This window comes from Cyclopterus lumpus, chromosome 13 (genome assembly GCF_009769545.1).
Source record: "Cyclopterus lumpus isolate fCycLum1 chromosome 13, fCycLum1.pri, whole genome shotgun sequence".
Lineage (NCBI taxonomy): Eukaryota > Metazoa > Chordata > Actinopteri > Perciformes > Cyclopteridae > Cyclopterus > Cyclopterus lumpus.
The window spans coordinates 5,642,358-5,657,232 of NC_046978.1; the positions used below are offsets into that span (position 1 = coordinate 5,642,358).

The window sequence follows — 14,875 nt, forward strand, 5'->3', positions numbered from 1 at the left end:
TCTAACAGGATTCATGTGTGTGAGATAGAGAAACACCAAGTAAATTAAACCCAGGGGACCCACATGAACACATAACAGTCCCCACTTATTTTCTTGGCATACTTGACAAACATGCATGTGTTGTTACCAAACATGGGACTCTGACAAATAGCCCTATAGCTTCTTTCCGCTCCATGGAGAGGGTAATGAGTAACGGTTTCCCCATAGAACATGCACTTCAACACAAGGACGCCATAACACTCCCTTGTTTTAAAGGTCAGTTTAAACGTGTTATCGTGTTTATCAGTATTATTATATTAAATATTATACTATAAGTTAAACCTTTTTGGAAATATCTGACAAAAAACCTTTTTTTTCATTTGAAGCTTTGCATAGTTCATAGCTTTGCATCAACATATCCTACCACAGGGGTAGGGGGCGTGGCCAACAGGTACTCTACATGAGCAGGAGCACTCCCCTAACACAGAATGTGTCCCTGATAGTTATAGTCTACAGAGTGCGCACGAATTAACTTCCTTAACATAAATACCACAATACAGCGGCTGTACTGAAGTTACAACAAGAAAAGCACATTTTAGAGGCCTAGCGCACTGTGGTGACCATTACGATGGGACCGTAATTAAATTGTCTTAATAGTCCAATTAACAAGTTTGGCCAGAAAATTGCAAAACAAATTACTTAAAACGTTAAACTCCTGCTATTAATGTATAAAGAACAACTACTTTCAATGATACGTTTCATCACTATTTCTTAATGTTGAAAAGACGCAATACTAGAGGGGGTGTGTCAGCTATTGAGCGCTCACTGTGTTGTGTATAACCGAATCCAGATATCGAGACTCACCTCAGCAGCGACGTGAGAGCGCCTGGGTTTCTCTACTGATGAATGCTTACTGGACCAGCCGTCCGGCTGCTGCTCCGCTGCTGTGTGTAAACCAAAAGCTGCCTCGCCAGTTTCCCGCTGGTAGGAGGTCACGGACACTGTGACACCACACCCACTAGGCCTGCTCGTGCTATACGCTCACGACTCACCTGGCTCACAGATCACACAGGTGGAAGGACCGAGGACTGTAACGCACGTGTGTGGGTGCGCGTGCGCGTGTACACGCAGCTCAAAGAAACAGTCCTCGCATCCGAGGCACAGCAGCAGGAGTCTGGTTCGAGGTTGCGGTGCTCTGTCAGCCATGCAAAGTCCCACCATGCTGCATCTCGTTTGTCTCCATACAGCTAGCCTATATGCGTGTTTGCATTTTGGTGGCAGATATATAATTAAACAATAATAGCCAATAGAAGAAAGAAAAAAAAACTGAAAAAGCACTTCAAGTACAAATTGAGAAGTTGTTCCTTTTGTTTTCGGGGCAGTCAGTCAGGAAATCTCATCTCCCATCAGTTGAAGGTCTGCTGACATGCTCAATTCTTGCACTTGACAACACTTTTGTATTATTGATGTGTAAACACAGGCAGTGCCACCGTGGGGCACGGGTACACATGAATAACGTTTTCCCCTTTCAAAGATTTAATAGACCGACACTGTTTAGTATAAATATTTACATAAACCAGTATTCAAAGCAGAATCAAAGCTCCAACAAGATACCGGTGGTCTTCGTATACTGAGAGAAAATGGTTCTGTAATAGTAGAAATTAGGTAAGGGGGGCTTAGGGGCAAAGCATTCGGGTAACAAGGCCTTGGTTTGTGCACCTGCAAGAGGTGGTGAGAAAATCAGGTCAACAGGATGGTGTGCAGAAAAAGAAGCAGCCCGACTCTTAGTTGGTGTTGTCCAAACCCACACACACAAACACCCAGAGGGGATTCACTTCATTCACTTTCCCAAGTAGATCTGATTACCGTTAACAGCAAGCTCAGGTTTATGGAAAACAAGACTGGGCTGCCTCCTCCCTCTTCAAGTTATAATGCGAGACATGCGACACGGGATCATACAACCTGGGATACACACATTCCTCTGGTGACCTCGAACCTGTAGATCTGCAGCTATGCCACAAAGAAAAAGCTTTCAACTTCTCAACTCGAGGTAAATTATGGATTGGATTGTTATACTGAAAAGAAGCCAGTGTGTGCAAACTTCATTGTTTTACATCATCAAAAATGTTGTTAAAATGTATAAATACTCTCTTACGAGCAATTTGAAACTACTCCCAAAGGAGTCTTTAAGGCAAACTGCTTCACACAATGTACTCTCCAACTTTTATTCTCGTTATTTATTACTTATTCCTAGTATTCTGTGAGAACCAAGAAAAGTGTATAAAAATAAAAATAATTAATTAGACTAGAGTGTTTTGCTTATAGAATGCTTTTAATATTTACATTTTCTTACATAGACTTTTATGCAGTGCATTAATGTTTAAATTGTGTTCAGTTTAATCCTTTCACAAGCATGAAATATCAGGTGCTAATGTTACACACAACACACCATCAGACCATTTCAATTCTGCACATCATTTGAAGGTTTTTAGCCATTTCTTTACTTATTTCCATGAATGAATGTTACCTGTTCAAAAGCCCCTCATTTGACAGGTCCATTATGATGGCACTTCTGGATGTGAAGTGTCCAAAATATAGAGTTCAGAGGCGTGTCTGCAAGTACTTTTGGTGAACATTAAAAGGTGACAGAACAGAACTGTTTGCTCACAAGCCATGGCTCATGATTTTTACTCGAGCAGCCTCAATTCTGAATTTGCATCTCCAGCTGCAGCCCAGATCAGAGCACCGACAGCTCTCTGGCTGAAAAGGTGGTGCAGCTTGGTGAATATTTGAATAATGCCATAAACCGAAGCATCCTCTTCAATGCATTTCTTCTTTTGTTATTGGCCCAAAGCGCCCTCTGGTGGATATGCAGAGCAGAGAACTTGACACTTGGCACTGCTCCCAATTCCATCCTTTCCAATTCTACACAGGTTTTAAATACATAGTGTGTTCAAGTGACAACATTAATTATGTATGCATCGATTTTTTCCCTGTGCACAAAAGGAGGATTTGTTCATTGCTGGTTAATAAATAAAAAAGGTGTCAAAACAGCAAAAATAAGTATTCAATCAATTTGTTTTGTCAAAGTTTATTTAGAAGGAGCTTTCCAAAATTGCAGGGTATCTGACGTCACACATATTGTATAATTTCTATGTCAATAAGATGGTGCATATAATTCATATGGAGTATGGCTAAGGGATCCAGCTAATGTCTTTTAAATGCATCACTGGATCATTAGCGGACCTGTATTTGCCAGATCACGCAGGAAGGATGGCAACCTGCTACTCCATCATGTCGGCACCCTCTTCTCCTGTTGCATCTGCTAGGCTGAGCTCCTCCAGCATCTCCACCAGGGACACAGATGGTGCTCCGTCATCCTCAGTGTCGCTCTCCACTGGGATCTTTGACGCATCTGAAATTCAAAATGCACCTCTTTTTATTAACTGTCCAATACATAATTGATATTGAATGTGTGAGAGATTACATCCATTGTCATCTTAAGCAGCCATTGAGCCACATATTAACCATTTAAGCTACGACGATGGAGAAAAACATAACAGAATGGGAGTCAGTCTGAGGAGAAAGTTTGCAGTGTCCAGCTGCTCACCTCTGTAGATGTTAACATTCTTCCTCAGAGCCTCATCCTCCTCCAGGTCCTCCAGGAAGTCCTGGTATTGTCTGAAGAACGAAAAACAAGTTACAGGAAAATGTCTTATTTCTTAACATATCCGTTGAAAAGATCAAAGCCTCCATGATTTGATCCTCCTAACAGGTATTGCCTGTGTAGCTTCATTACTGTTCACACAAAAACACAAATGACCCACACTGTTGACTGACTTTTCCAAACAGACACATGGCACTGTAAGTACAATTGAGTCAATCCAACACTGTTCTGCTGCTGTAAATATGTAGATGTAATGTAGAATATCACACACCATATGAGTTAAAGATAACGTAAATGAATTAAAGCTTTACTTTCTTTTACAAGAGAAATGAGAAACTCAGTGTTTCTCTCCTACCTCTCATCATCTGTGCCCATGTCTTCACGGTCTTTCACCATCTCCTGCAGTTTCCAGTTCCTGCGCCTCACCCTCCTGCTGCGGTTGTAGCTCTTCTTGATCAGGACCTTAGAGGGTGCACATTCAGTTTATACAAATTAAAACCACACAACAAAACTTATGTGATGTTATGTTTCCAAGAATGTGATCAAATCTGCAATCAGTATTTTAAGTTGCCACTAGAAAACAGAGTTCATCAGGTCGACAAATAGCTACTCAATTGGATCATGGAAGAGCTGTTTTTTGTTGAGTCTTACCACATCAGGAACGTGGTGAGGGTTCATCTTCTCCAGGTTATCATCATTGACGTTGGAATTGGCAAAGTCAAATCTGTAATGGGAGAAGTAAATATGCAATAAATTGTAAAGCTCCAAACATGTGATCAGTCTTTACCGCCAGCCTGACCAACATGCTCCTACTCACCCCAGCACCAGGTCTCCGATGTTGAGCAGGTGACCCAGGAATGTACGGCAGTGATACTGCTGACTGGTGTCCATCTCGGATGTTTTCTGGACCCACACCTCAGCCAGGATGTGCTGTAACAAGCACACACAAATACAAACAGGGGAATATAAATGTAGTTTCAAGCCTCTAAAAACACATCTTGTTCTTTTCCATCAGTTTGTTCAGACAGCTGCAACGTTACAGCTGCAACATTCAGAGGGAAGAGAGAGCAACCAGTGTCCCCACAAACCTCATCTCCTGCACCATCGAAACAAACACTCCTGTGTGTTTCTGTCCCTTTGGCTTGAATCCCACATACAGACTGAGGGATAATGTAATGCTTTGCTATTGATTTGGCTTTCAAAAGAAAAGCAATGTTCCTCCATAATGCAATCTATTCTGGAACATACACACACACACACCTTATTGGACCTCACACCTGCTCCAGCACCCAGCTTCTGGTTTCTGATGATGTCGGTGTCCATAACAATGAACTCCTCCAATTGCCGTCGGTTACAGAGACTGTTGAAGGGGTTACGCCAGTATGTATTCCCATCCACCTCAGCAACTAGTGAGAGAGATTATTCATGATTTCATTAACGACAGTTCAGACAGAAATGTGACCACAAATTATACAATCTTTAACTTGACAGTTAATTACATGCATTTCATCCATCATTATCTCACAGACAGGATTTCAAGAAATGAGTCACTCCGGATGCATTCGATTATTTTTCTAACTAACACATTCTAAGTTTCTGTATCTAAAAACCACACGGGTTCTAAAAGTAACATGAATCTGCACGTTTTTCCATCTGCACATATTTCAATTCAACCAGACGATGAAGCATATCTGTCTACATTGCAAGTAAACTGAAGCAGACAAACAGCAACACAAATATTTTTTAATACTCAAGTTAATTGCTTACAGCAGCCCAAATCTGCCAAACAGAGCTTTGCCTCGAGGCGGTCTCGGCTATTCAGCCTGCTCAAAAACTTTCTGCAACAAAAATAGCGTGCTCTTTGAAGAGTAATTAAAAACGTGTGAGAGGCTTAAAAAGTGTCAGAATTCTGTTGAGGAGCCTTTCAGCCTTCACAGCATGAATGATTACGGTGGAAGCACATATTCCCTAATTGTCAGCATTCTTTTATTGATTACGAATCCCTCCAAATGATCCGACTTGGCTATGAAGGCATGTACAAAATATTTTTCTTAATGCGTGTCGTGCCCTGACGGAGCGGAGGCTTTTGAGTTTGACGGCTGTGATGAACATGTGGTCAGCAGATGGGAGATCACACAGCAGTGATTTAGTTAGATCACCATGGTAACATACAGATGTGTCTTGAAGACACTCAGACACAAATGCATAAATATGCAAAACGTGTGGCAGCGATTACTAAAGCATGATAAAACCATGATTGCGAGCGACTCCAGCCACCCCTCACAGTCCCTTCAGCCTCCTGCCCTCTGGGAGGAGATACCGGAGCCTCCGTGCTCGCACCACCAAACAGCTTCGTCCACCAGGCTATTAAGAAGCTGAACTCTCTCTCTCTCCTCTCTTTGAAGACTCCCTATGTCTGACTGCAACTAAATACAGAATGATAGTTTTTCTTAATTAAGAGATATATATTAATGTTATAGCTGAAACAATTGGTCAATAAACAGAAAATGAGAATCAGAACCATTTCAGGTCTGACTGAAGGATCCGAGTCTGTCCGTATAAGTATGTTGTATAGAGGCATTAGTATAACATTGAGACTGTTTCATAACCAATTGAAAGGCTCCCTGTAGTAACTTTAATTGATAGTTGCAGCCCTTATAAAGTGAGTAGTCTAATATAGGGCTTCAAGTAACGAAGTAATGCCCAACTGTCTAAAACAAAAATATATTCATCTCGCAATGATTTAAGAGAGAAAAGCACTAAATCCACCCATGAGACGCTGGAATCAGAGAATTAAAACTGAGCTAAATCTTGGGCTAAATTTATTTAGGAATTTATTAGGGAGCACGGAAATCTTGGAAACTTATGTCTATCCATAGCGGTCACATTACTGAATAATTGTGTAGTAATTCGAGTTGGAATTGGAGATAAATTGGACGTTGGGGTCAGTCGTTAAGATAATACTCACTCTGCAGGGTGTTGGGATCGATGAGGTGGATGGTGCTGGTAACACGGGCGCATACACAGACTTGACCCATGTTCCCAAGGCTCTGCGCCAGCCGCGGTGAAAGGCACACTACGTTGTCCTGGCAACCAGACAAAACCAGACAACAAAAGGTCAAACTGAGGTTGAAGGGAATGTAAAAAGACTTTGGACTTCAGTACACAATAGTAGTTCAATGTTTTGTGAAGACAAGTATCCGTCTGAGACTTGAAATCTAGTCAAAGTTTAAAACACAATAATCCAATTAGGCAGCAAAACAAGCAAAGCTCTATTCTATTTTCTGTTTTCATTTATTGAAAATGCCCCAAATAACCCCATCATTCAATCATGCTATGAAAATACACCGAAATCTATGCAAGGCTATTATAAACAAAGAACAAAGGCTACATGTTAAGTTGGAAGACGCATAAGGAACTATTGAAAGTTAAGAATACTCACCTGCCAAGAATCTAAAAAGTCAAACAATGAGTGAAACAGAATCCAACTTAAATTAAAAACAAAACCACTTTGCTGTATACCTTGCAGACAGGTACAATCTCCATGGAGTAGGTGCTCTTATAGTTGTACGTGTTTGAATGGATGTCGTGAGAGATGAGGCGCTGGGATGTCTTTGACCTTGAAAACAGAAAAGTATTGATTGGTATTATTACTATCAGACATTCAGAGACAGCTAATTATGACAATAACAGGGCATGAATGGAAGATAAGATGTTTCGCACACATTGAATAAGTTTGTGTTCTGTGCAGTCTACCTCACCTGAACTGTTGCAAGGTCAAGACAAAATATGTGTGTAATGTTTGACATTTTGTAGAACATGTTAACAGTTAAGCACATAGATAAAATAATAATAACTTAACAGAGCTCCTTCATAAGGACATTTCCTTCACCTAACATTTTGATAAACGCCAACTAGCAAATCATTTTTCTTTGATATTTCCACATTTGCTCATATATGTCTGGATTGTTGGGTGAAGACTGATCGCAGGCAGTCATAATCATTTTGAATGCTCTTGTGATTAAGAATTAAATAAAAGGGGGGAATGGTGATCTAATACGGAGACTCACAAAGACAATGTTTTACCTGCAGGGCACGGTGCACTGGAGGAAGTCAACCATTTTCTGAGCGTGTTGTTTGGAGCCATAGTAGAAATCAATCCCATCTGAGAGAAGAGACATACCATCAAACACCGCCAACCATAATATTCATCACAGGTGCGCTTTACAGGTCATCACCATTGCAGAACACATATGCATGCAAACACACACGAGAGCAGATGACGATGGGAGAAAATATGCCAACCACATGTTGAAAACTTCATAAAGCAATGCAAGTCCCACAGAGATATGATGATGTAAATTAAACCACTTTACAGTCAGGTCTGAGAGCACAGAGAGAGCTGCTGCGCCTTCACTCAATGCACACGTGGCTGTGTGTGTGTTATGTAGCAGTTAGCATCTCAGAATGGAGTATGAAAATTTGCATTGTAGGAATCTGGTATGGCATGTCTGCTCTGATTACAGCACACTGATTAGATGCACAACACATGTCTTCCTCTCAGGCTCAAACCAGGACAGCAGTATGGACTGATTGGCGCCAATGATATGCGTGCACGGCTTCCTGTCTGATACGAGGTAATTAACATGAAGCACATTATTATGTTCTGCTCAGTTCAACCTCACATTAGTTGCACCAGTGACGAATGAGACAAGTTTCCCACTTTTCAGTGTAATTTGGTTCGAGAATATACAGAATATAGTAAGCCCTCCCTTTAATGGCATGTATTGTATTTTCCGCACTATAAGGCGCACTTAAAAGCCTTTAATTTTCTCAAAAATCAAGTGCGCCTTATAATCCGAAGCGCCTTATATATGAATTAATTCTGGTTGTGCTTACTGACCTCGAAGCGATTTTGTGTGGTAGATGGCACTCTGTCAAAATGTTTTAGTACGACTATGGTAAACTACAAAGCCGCACCGCTTGCAGCATTATGGTGCGTTCACACCAAACGGCTTTATAACTCGCATCAGTTTATTCGCCAGTCAAGTTGTGTTCATTTGTGTCTTTCGCAACCAGTTGCGAAAAGGGGGCGTGGCTTATCTCTGACTTGTCTCGAGAGACACGCTTATGACGCGGACTTCAAACTCAAGGCTATCAGTCACGCAGTAGAACATGGGAATAGAGCCGCTGAGAGAGAATTCAACATTAATGAATCAATGGTACGGAAGTGGAGGAAGCAAGAAGATGACCTGCGCCAAGTAAAGAAGACCACACAGATTACGCTAACGTTTGATTTAGCGGTATCACTTTTTTACGTGTTACAACTGAACAAGGTTGGGAGTTATTGTGAATACGCTCATTAACGTTTGAACAATGTTGAGTTATTGTGAACACGTTTAATAAAGTTTGATTGTTTCGCTTAATGCGCCTTATAGTCGGGTGCGCTTTATATATGAAAAAAAATAAAAAAATAGACCATTCATTAACAGTGCGCTTTATAATCCAGTGCGCCCTATAGTGCGGAAAATACGGTATACTATTATATATAAAACCATATGTCATTGACCTACCATTGACTTCTTTGATATTGAGGGAATTCTGGTGGAGTTTGTGCTTGAGGATCAGCTGCTCTAGATAGTAGAATGTCTTTTTATGAACAGTCTGTAAAAAATAAATAGATTTTTAGCATCATCATACTGATTTATTTCAGCCACATGACAAACATTTCAAAATGTATTGGTATGAAACTTGACATCACAACCTCTGACAATTTTGACTTTTCAAAAAAAACCTAACGTTAGGAACTTTAGCCAGAGAGGCAGTATTGATGTTACGTCCTGTAAGCAAAGCACTGCTGGTAAACAAGTGAGACCAAGTAGGCCGTTTCATTTTTGTTTATGAAAGAAACTACAAGAAATACAAGGTTTCCAGCCCCGAGTCTGGGCAGTTTTTCAAGCTCTTTTGTAACCTTACAAAGAGTACATACCCTTTGACCAAATATAATTCCCCCCCCCACACACACACCTTCTGCCTAACTTGGACCACAGCCTTCCAGAAGTCCTTGGCTTCCACGCGGTGGCAGTCGTCACACATTTGGTACTGGATGACAAACTCTACCACAAACACCTGCTGTAGGATAGCGCCATTCATCACCTGAAGAGGGAACAAGTTACATCTGCTCCAACTGTTTGGCAAACAATGACAGAAACGGCATACAATCGTTTATGGGCCACTTTGATACATCAAACCAGTGGTATCTGGAGACAGTATCATACAGACCCAACGACAGCACAATCAAAAGAGTTGGCATTGAAAGGAACAGGTTCTCATTAAAGGTCGATGAGATAGCAGGAACTTGGAAAACTCACTTCTCTCAAACAGACATCCCTCAGTCAAAAACAGACTAAATTCAAACTGCACTTTTGGCTATTTACCATCTGAAAAAGCCCAGATAACCTTTAGATGAAAAACATGTTGCTTCTCAGGTTAGTTTTAATCCGTTTGAATGTCACTCTCCTACATCGTTTTCTTACCTCTTTCTGGATGGTCACTTTCATCTTAATCCTTTTGGAGTGTGGCTCTGTCCACAAGAAGCCAGCATCAATGAGACGCACCTGTGAGGAGCGAGGTGTTGTTGAATCCATGAAGTAGCATGCTCTGACCGAATATTAAACAAATAATGAGGTGAACATGGATCACATAATCATGACAAGTCAGGTACCACACACACACGTTTATTTTTTTGTTTGAACTGTTGAGGCCATGATTTCTCATATAGTATAAAGCACCATTACATTTTAAGAGGCTCTGATAAAAATTAGTCCATGACATGTGTGTAAGCTAACTTTAATAATTTAATATAATAAATAAGTAGGCTCAGTAACAAGATGGTGCTGAAAGCATCCATATAGAAATGGGAAGGGACCTGCAATGTTAATTTATATTTGTGAGAGTGAAAATATGCTAGTGTGTTTTATGAAGCGTAGTAATGATCACACTTACTTTGGTCATAGAGCTCTTTATTTTTTTCAGGCAAAGGGCCAGCAGTTCCCTGGACTCCAGGGCACATTGCATCCATGTGGCTGGAGGCTGCAAGTACCTGCATGAAAGAGGAAAAGAGTGTACATTCAAGCCTCAACTTTCCCAACAAAATGTCAATAAAAAAATAATTGTGCCTATAAATGTTTACTATAGGGAATAATAATAATAATAATAATACATTTATTTATATAGCACCTTTAAAAACAGAATTTACAAAGTGCTCTACATATAAGCAAGGTAAAAACATAACATCAATACAAGTAAACATTTCAGAAAATACATGAGGCAATGAACACAATAGAGGAATAGAAAATTACAAATACAAAATAAAGCAAAACAGACAAACTAAAATAGGGGAAACAAGGGGAAAAGCAGTTCTATAAAAATGGGTTTTAAGAAGTGATTTAAAAGAAGCTACTGATTGTGCTAGTCTTATCCCCTCAGGTAGGTCGTTCCAAAGTCGAGGGGCTCTGATGGCAAAAGCACGGTCACCCTTTGATTTAAGCCTTGACTTTGGAACGGCCAGAAGGGCCTTGAAGGGCCCCACCAGAGGATCTAAGGCTGCGAGCTGGCTCATATGGGGCTAACATTTCAATGATGTAGCTTGGGGCCAGACCCAGGCGTGCTTTAAAAGTGAGCAGCAAAATCTTAAAATCAATTCTAAAACTAACGGAGCCAGTGGAGAGGCCAGGACTGGAGTCATGTGATGCCGTCTGTTAGAGGCCAGGACTGGAGTCATGCGACGCCGTCTGTTAGAACCAGTGAGAAGCCGAGCTGCTGCATTCTGGACTAGTTGGAGGCGGGAGATGGATTTTTGATTTATGCCGGAAAGGAGGGAGTTGCAGTAGTCGAGTCGAGAGAAAATGAGTGCATGAATGACTTTTTCCAGATCTGAGCGTGACAATATGGGTTTGATTTTTGAGATTATTCTTAATTGAAAGAAGCAGGACTGGACAATTGTTTTGATCTGTGATTCAAAATTTAATTGAGAGTCAAACATTACACCCATATTTCAGGCAACAGGTTTTAAATAAGCAGCCAGGGGACCAAGTTGACTCTTGATGAGACTGGTGTTATTGTTTGGGGAACTGAATAATATGACTTCTGATTTGGAGTTATTGAGCTGAAGAAAATGTTGCGCCATCCAGCAGTTAACGTCAGAGAAAGATCTAAGACAGCAGCCAGGCTCTCTGGGTCACCAGGTCTCAGTGGAAGGTATATCTGTGTGTCGTCTGCATAGCAATGAAAAGATACGTTGTGTCGCTGGAGGATTTGGCCCAGTGGAAGCATGTAGATAGAAAATAAAAGTGGTCCTAAAATTAAACCTTGTGGTACACCACAGGTAATGTGAGTCGTGGTAGACGAGTGATTACCTATGGTGACCGAGTACGATCTTTCTAAAAGGTAAGAATAAAACCAGCCAAGTACAGTGTCCTTGATGCCAACCCAGGTTTTGAGGCGAGTATAATCTTGTATAATAATGATGATATGATAATCTTCGTATCAAGTTTACAAAAAATGCATGATTTATTTCTTCTTGTTAAAATATAGGACATATGAAACAAACCTTTCACACTGCTTGCAGAAGCTCACTGTGACTTGCTTGGGGATCCCCTCTGAGATATCTACCTGAGTACGCAGGCAGGCCACACACATGTTGGCTGGGTTGGGAGGAATGGGGACTCCGCAGGTACAGCACAGGCTGTCAGTGAAATAAATAAATGATGTGGCATTTTCCACCTCATACATGTAGTATACATAACTGTTGACCATTTCTCCAAGCATATCTTAGTTCATTGTACTGTGATTTTTATTTATTTATATCAGTCATTGATTTCTTTTCACTGTAACACGCTAGTTAAGTCAGACATTTAAATTGTACATGATCATGAATGATAGAAATACCCATTTAGTTGTCAAAATTACATTAACAGGTCACTAAACAGCAGTGTGAACAGAGTTTCTGACAACTCTGGAAACGTTGGCTCAATTTCGGACTCAATAAAAGCACAGCTTATTGTTTTGTTTTTCCGCTGCCTGTGAACACACTAGAGTGCAGCAACTGTTCATTATTTACCAAAATAATAATAAAAGGGTATGATGTATAATCCTGGAAAACAGAAACTACTATGTTTACTATAATACATTCTCTTGTCTAGCTCGGTACAAAAATAATAATTGGTTATTATTCACTCACTTGTAGACTTAAAGTAATTGGAGCAATCAATGTTAATAGTTACAGATGAGTTTCCTTCCATGGCATGTCAACAGGTAAGACTTGAGAAAGGGTTATGTCAGGACTCTGACAATAAAACGGATTCGAGGACATAAATACCATTTATTCACTTACATATTCGCCTGGCTGATTGTGGCAGGAGCTTGCACGTACTCCATTCTCGTCAACTTGACAGGCCAGAGGAACTTTCTGATCTCTGGGGACAAAAACGTGACAGATTTAGCAGCCCTAGCTTTAGCGGAACAAGGCTAGAAAACAGCCAACGTTAGCTGGTAGCGAGCAGAGTATCAACTAATGACATTATTGTAACAGCACGTAAATAACATACATGGTATGGTTTTGTTGTTCACAGTCAGAAACAATTAAACAGCTAAATAAAGATGCTAGATAATTACAAATGGAAGTGAAGGCTATGTTAGCTCGCTGCTAGCTGATGGACTACATTCGGTATCAGACCGTTAGCAATAAAGGCTAAATTGCTCGATTTTACGAGTGATTTTGAAATATATTCGTGAAGAAACAAGCATACAGTGTCAGCTAAACGTATTCCACAACTACAACTGGCACAAGCGAGTGATGACACAACTTACTGAAGTTATTTCGATGTCAAAATCCACCACACAGTGAAGTAAAATCACCCACGTTTTCACCGAGGAGCAAGGAAGGGTGGGTGACGTCATGTTCTACACAAGGACCCCGGGACTGACTTTGCTTGCCTGAAAACATTTCCTTCAAAAACATTTTCAAAAGCAAATAAAACGCTAAATAAAAGATATTTAGCGTTTTAATTATTCAATCAACTAGGCCACAGTACCGAGCAACTGTTTAAATACAGCTGTTGAAAATAAAACACAAGCATGAAAGGTAGGCTTTGACACAGGCGTTCATAACCATTGTACTAATTAAAAAAGAAAAGAAAAAAGAACAGAATAGAAAAAAACAGAGAAAGTTAACTATGTTACGTTTCATTAAGATGTACCCGTTAAATGATTATATATGTTATAATAAAGATAGGTCTTAAAACATGTATTAGGCTAAATACTGTATATGACTCTCAGACTACGATGTATAGGCCGGACTAGGCCAGCAAAGTGAATGCACAACTTAAATATGCTTTAATTAAGCATATTCCATATGTAAAAGGAAATTGGTCAAATAAGCACCCTGGGTTAATCAATCCTCCGGTTTTAAGCGCACCTGCATGACAGCTCTCTGGATGCATTCCAGGACTGCCGGAAATATATAAACTTAAAATGCAAATTAACGATCATGTATAAGTAGTCACAGTGAAGGGACACGTAATACTTAACAGCTACACTACCAAGCTGTAAGTATGAATGGCCATATGCATGACAGCCATACTGAAAATAAGATGGTGAAATGTTATAGTCTTTTCATATGTATTTTATTTGAATACTGCTTTATGCAATTTTGGCAAGAAAATAAAAAAGGGAAAAGGGAGCGGGGGGGGGATTTTGAGTGCTCTTTTAGAACTACCTGGAAACTAACTGAACTGAATTCAGTTTGGGAATTTAGATAATTTCAGTTCAAGACCTGTGGTGCAGTGTTTGTGTTCATGTTTGGATTAAATTAAACCACAGATGCTGGAACTTTATTTCCACAACTCCAACTGAAATCATATGTATTGTAACAGCGAGCTGTGTTGGTGGGAAGGGCTCAACATTGTAAATTGTATTACATTTCAGTGAAATTATGTATTGATTATATGATCTCATTATGTTGTCATTCAACAAGTGTAAGCTTATTCTTTTTAAAATATAATTGTATTACACTTTTTATTGTGTTTTGAAATGTTGTTATAATGTCTCTTGTTTGTGTAAGACATATACATAATGTGTAGCAGGGGAAACCCAATTATAATATGGTTGATCATGTGTTCATACCACCATCACCCAGCGTTATTGTGGGTACTTTGTGACGTTTTAAAT

At 40.0% G+C, this 14,875-nt stretch overlaps 1 protein-coding gene across 1 annotated transcript; it reads right to left on the minus strand.

The window, feature by feature from the left end:
- Positions 1–3,054: 3,054 nt before the first annotated feature.
- nmd3 (NMD3 ribosome export adaptor) lies at positions 3,055–13,624 on the minus strand. Its single transcript, XM_034549007.1, has 16 exons — positions 13,517–13,624; positions 13,041–13,122; positions 12,258–12,392; positions 10,652–10,748; positions 10,183–10,263; positions 9,674–9,802; positions 9,220–9,310; positions 7,733–7,811; positions 7,169–7,265; positions 6,615–6,732; positions 4,907–5,052; positions 4,464–4,576; positions 4,298–4,370; positions 4,002–4,108; positions 3,590–3,660; positions 3,055–3,394 (listed from the first exon to the last, which is right to left on the minus strand). Exons 2-16 carry the CDS (start codon positions 13,082–13,084, stop codon positions 3,264–3,266), a joined length of 1,512 nt encoding a protein of 503 aa, XP_034404898.1. The 5' UTR covers positions 13,085–13,122; positions 13,517–13,624; the 3' UTR covers positions 3,055–3,263.
- Positions 13,625–14,875: the final 1,251 nt, after the last annotated feature.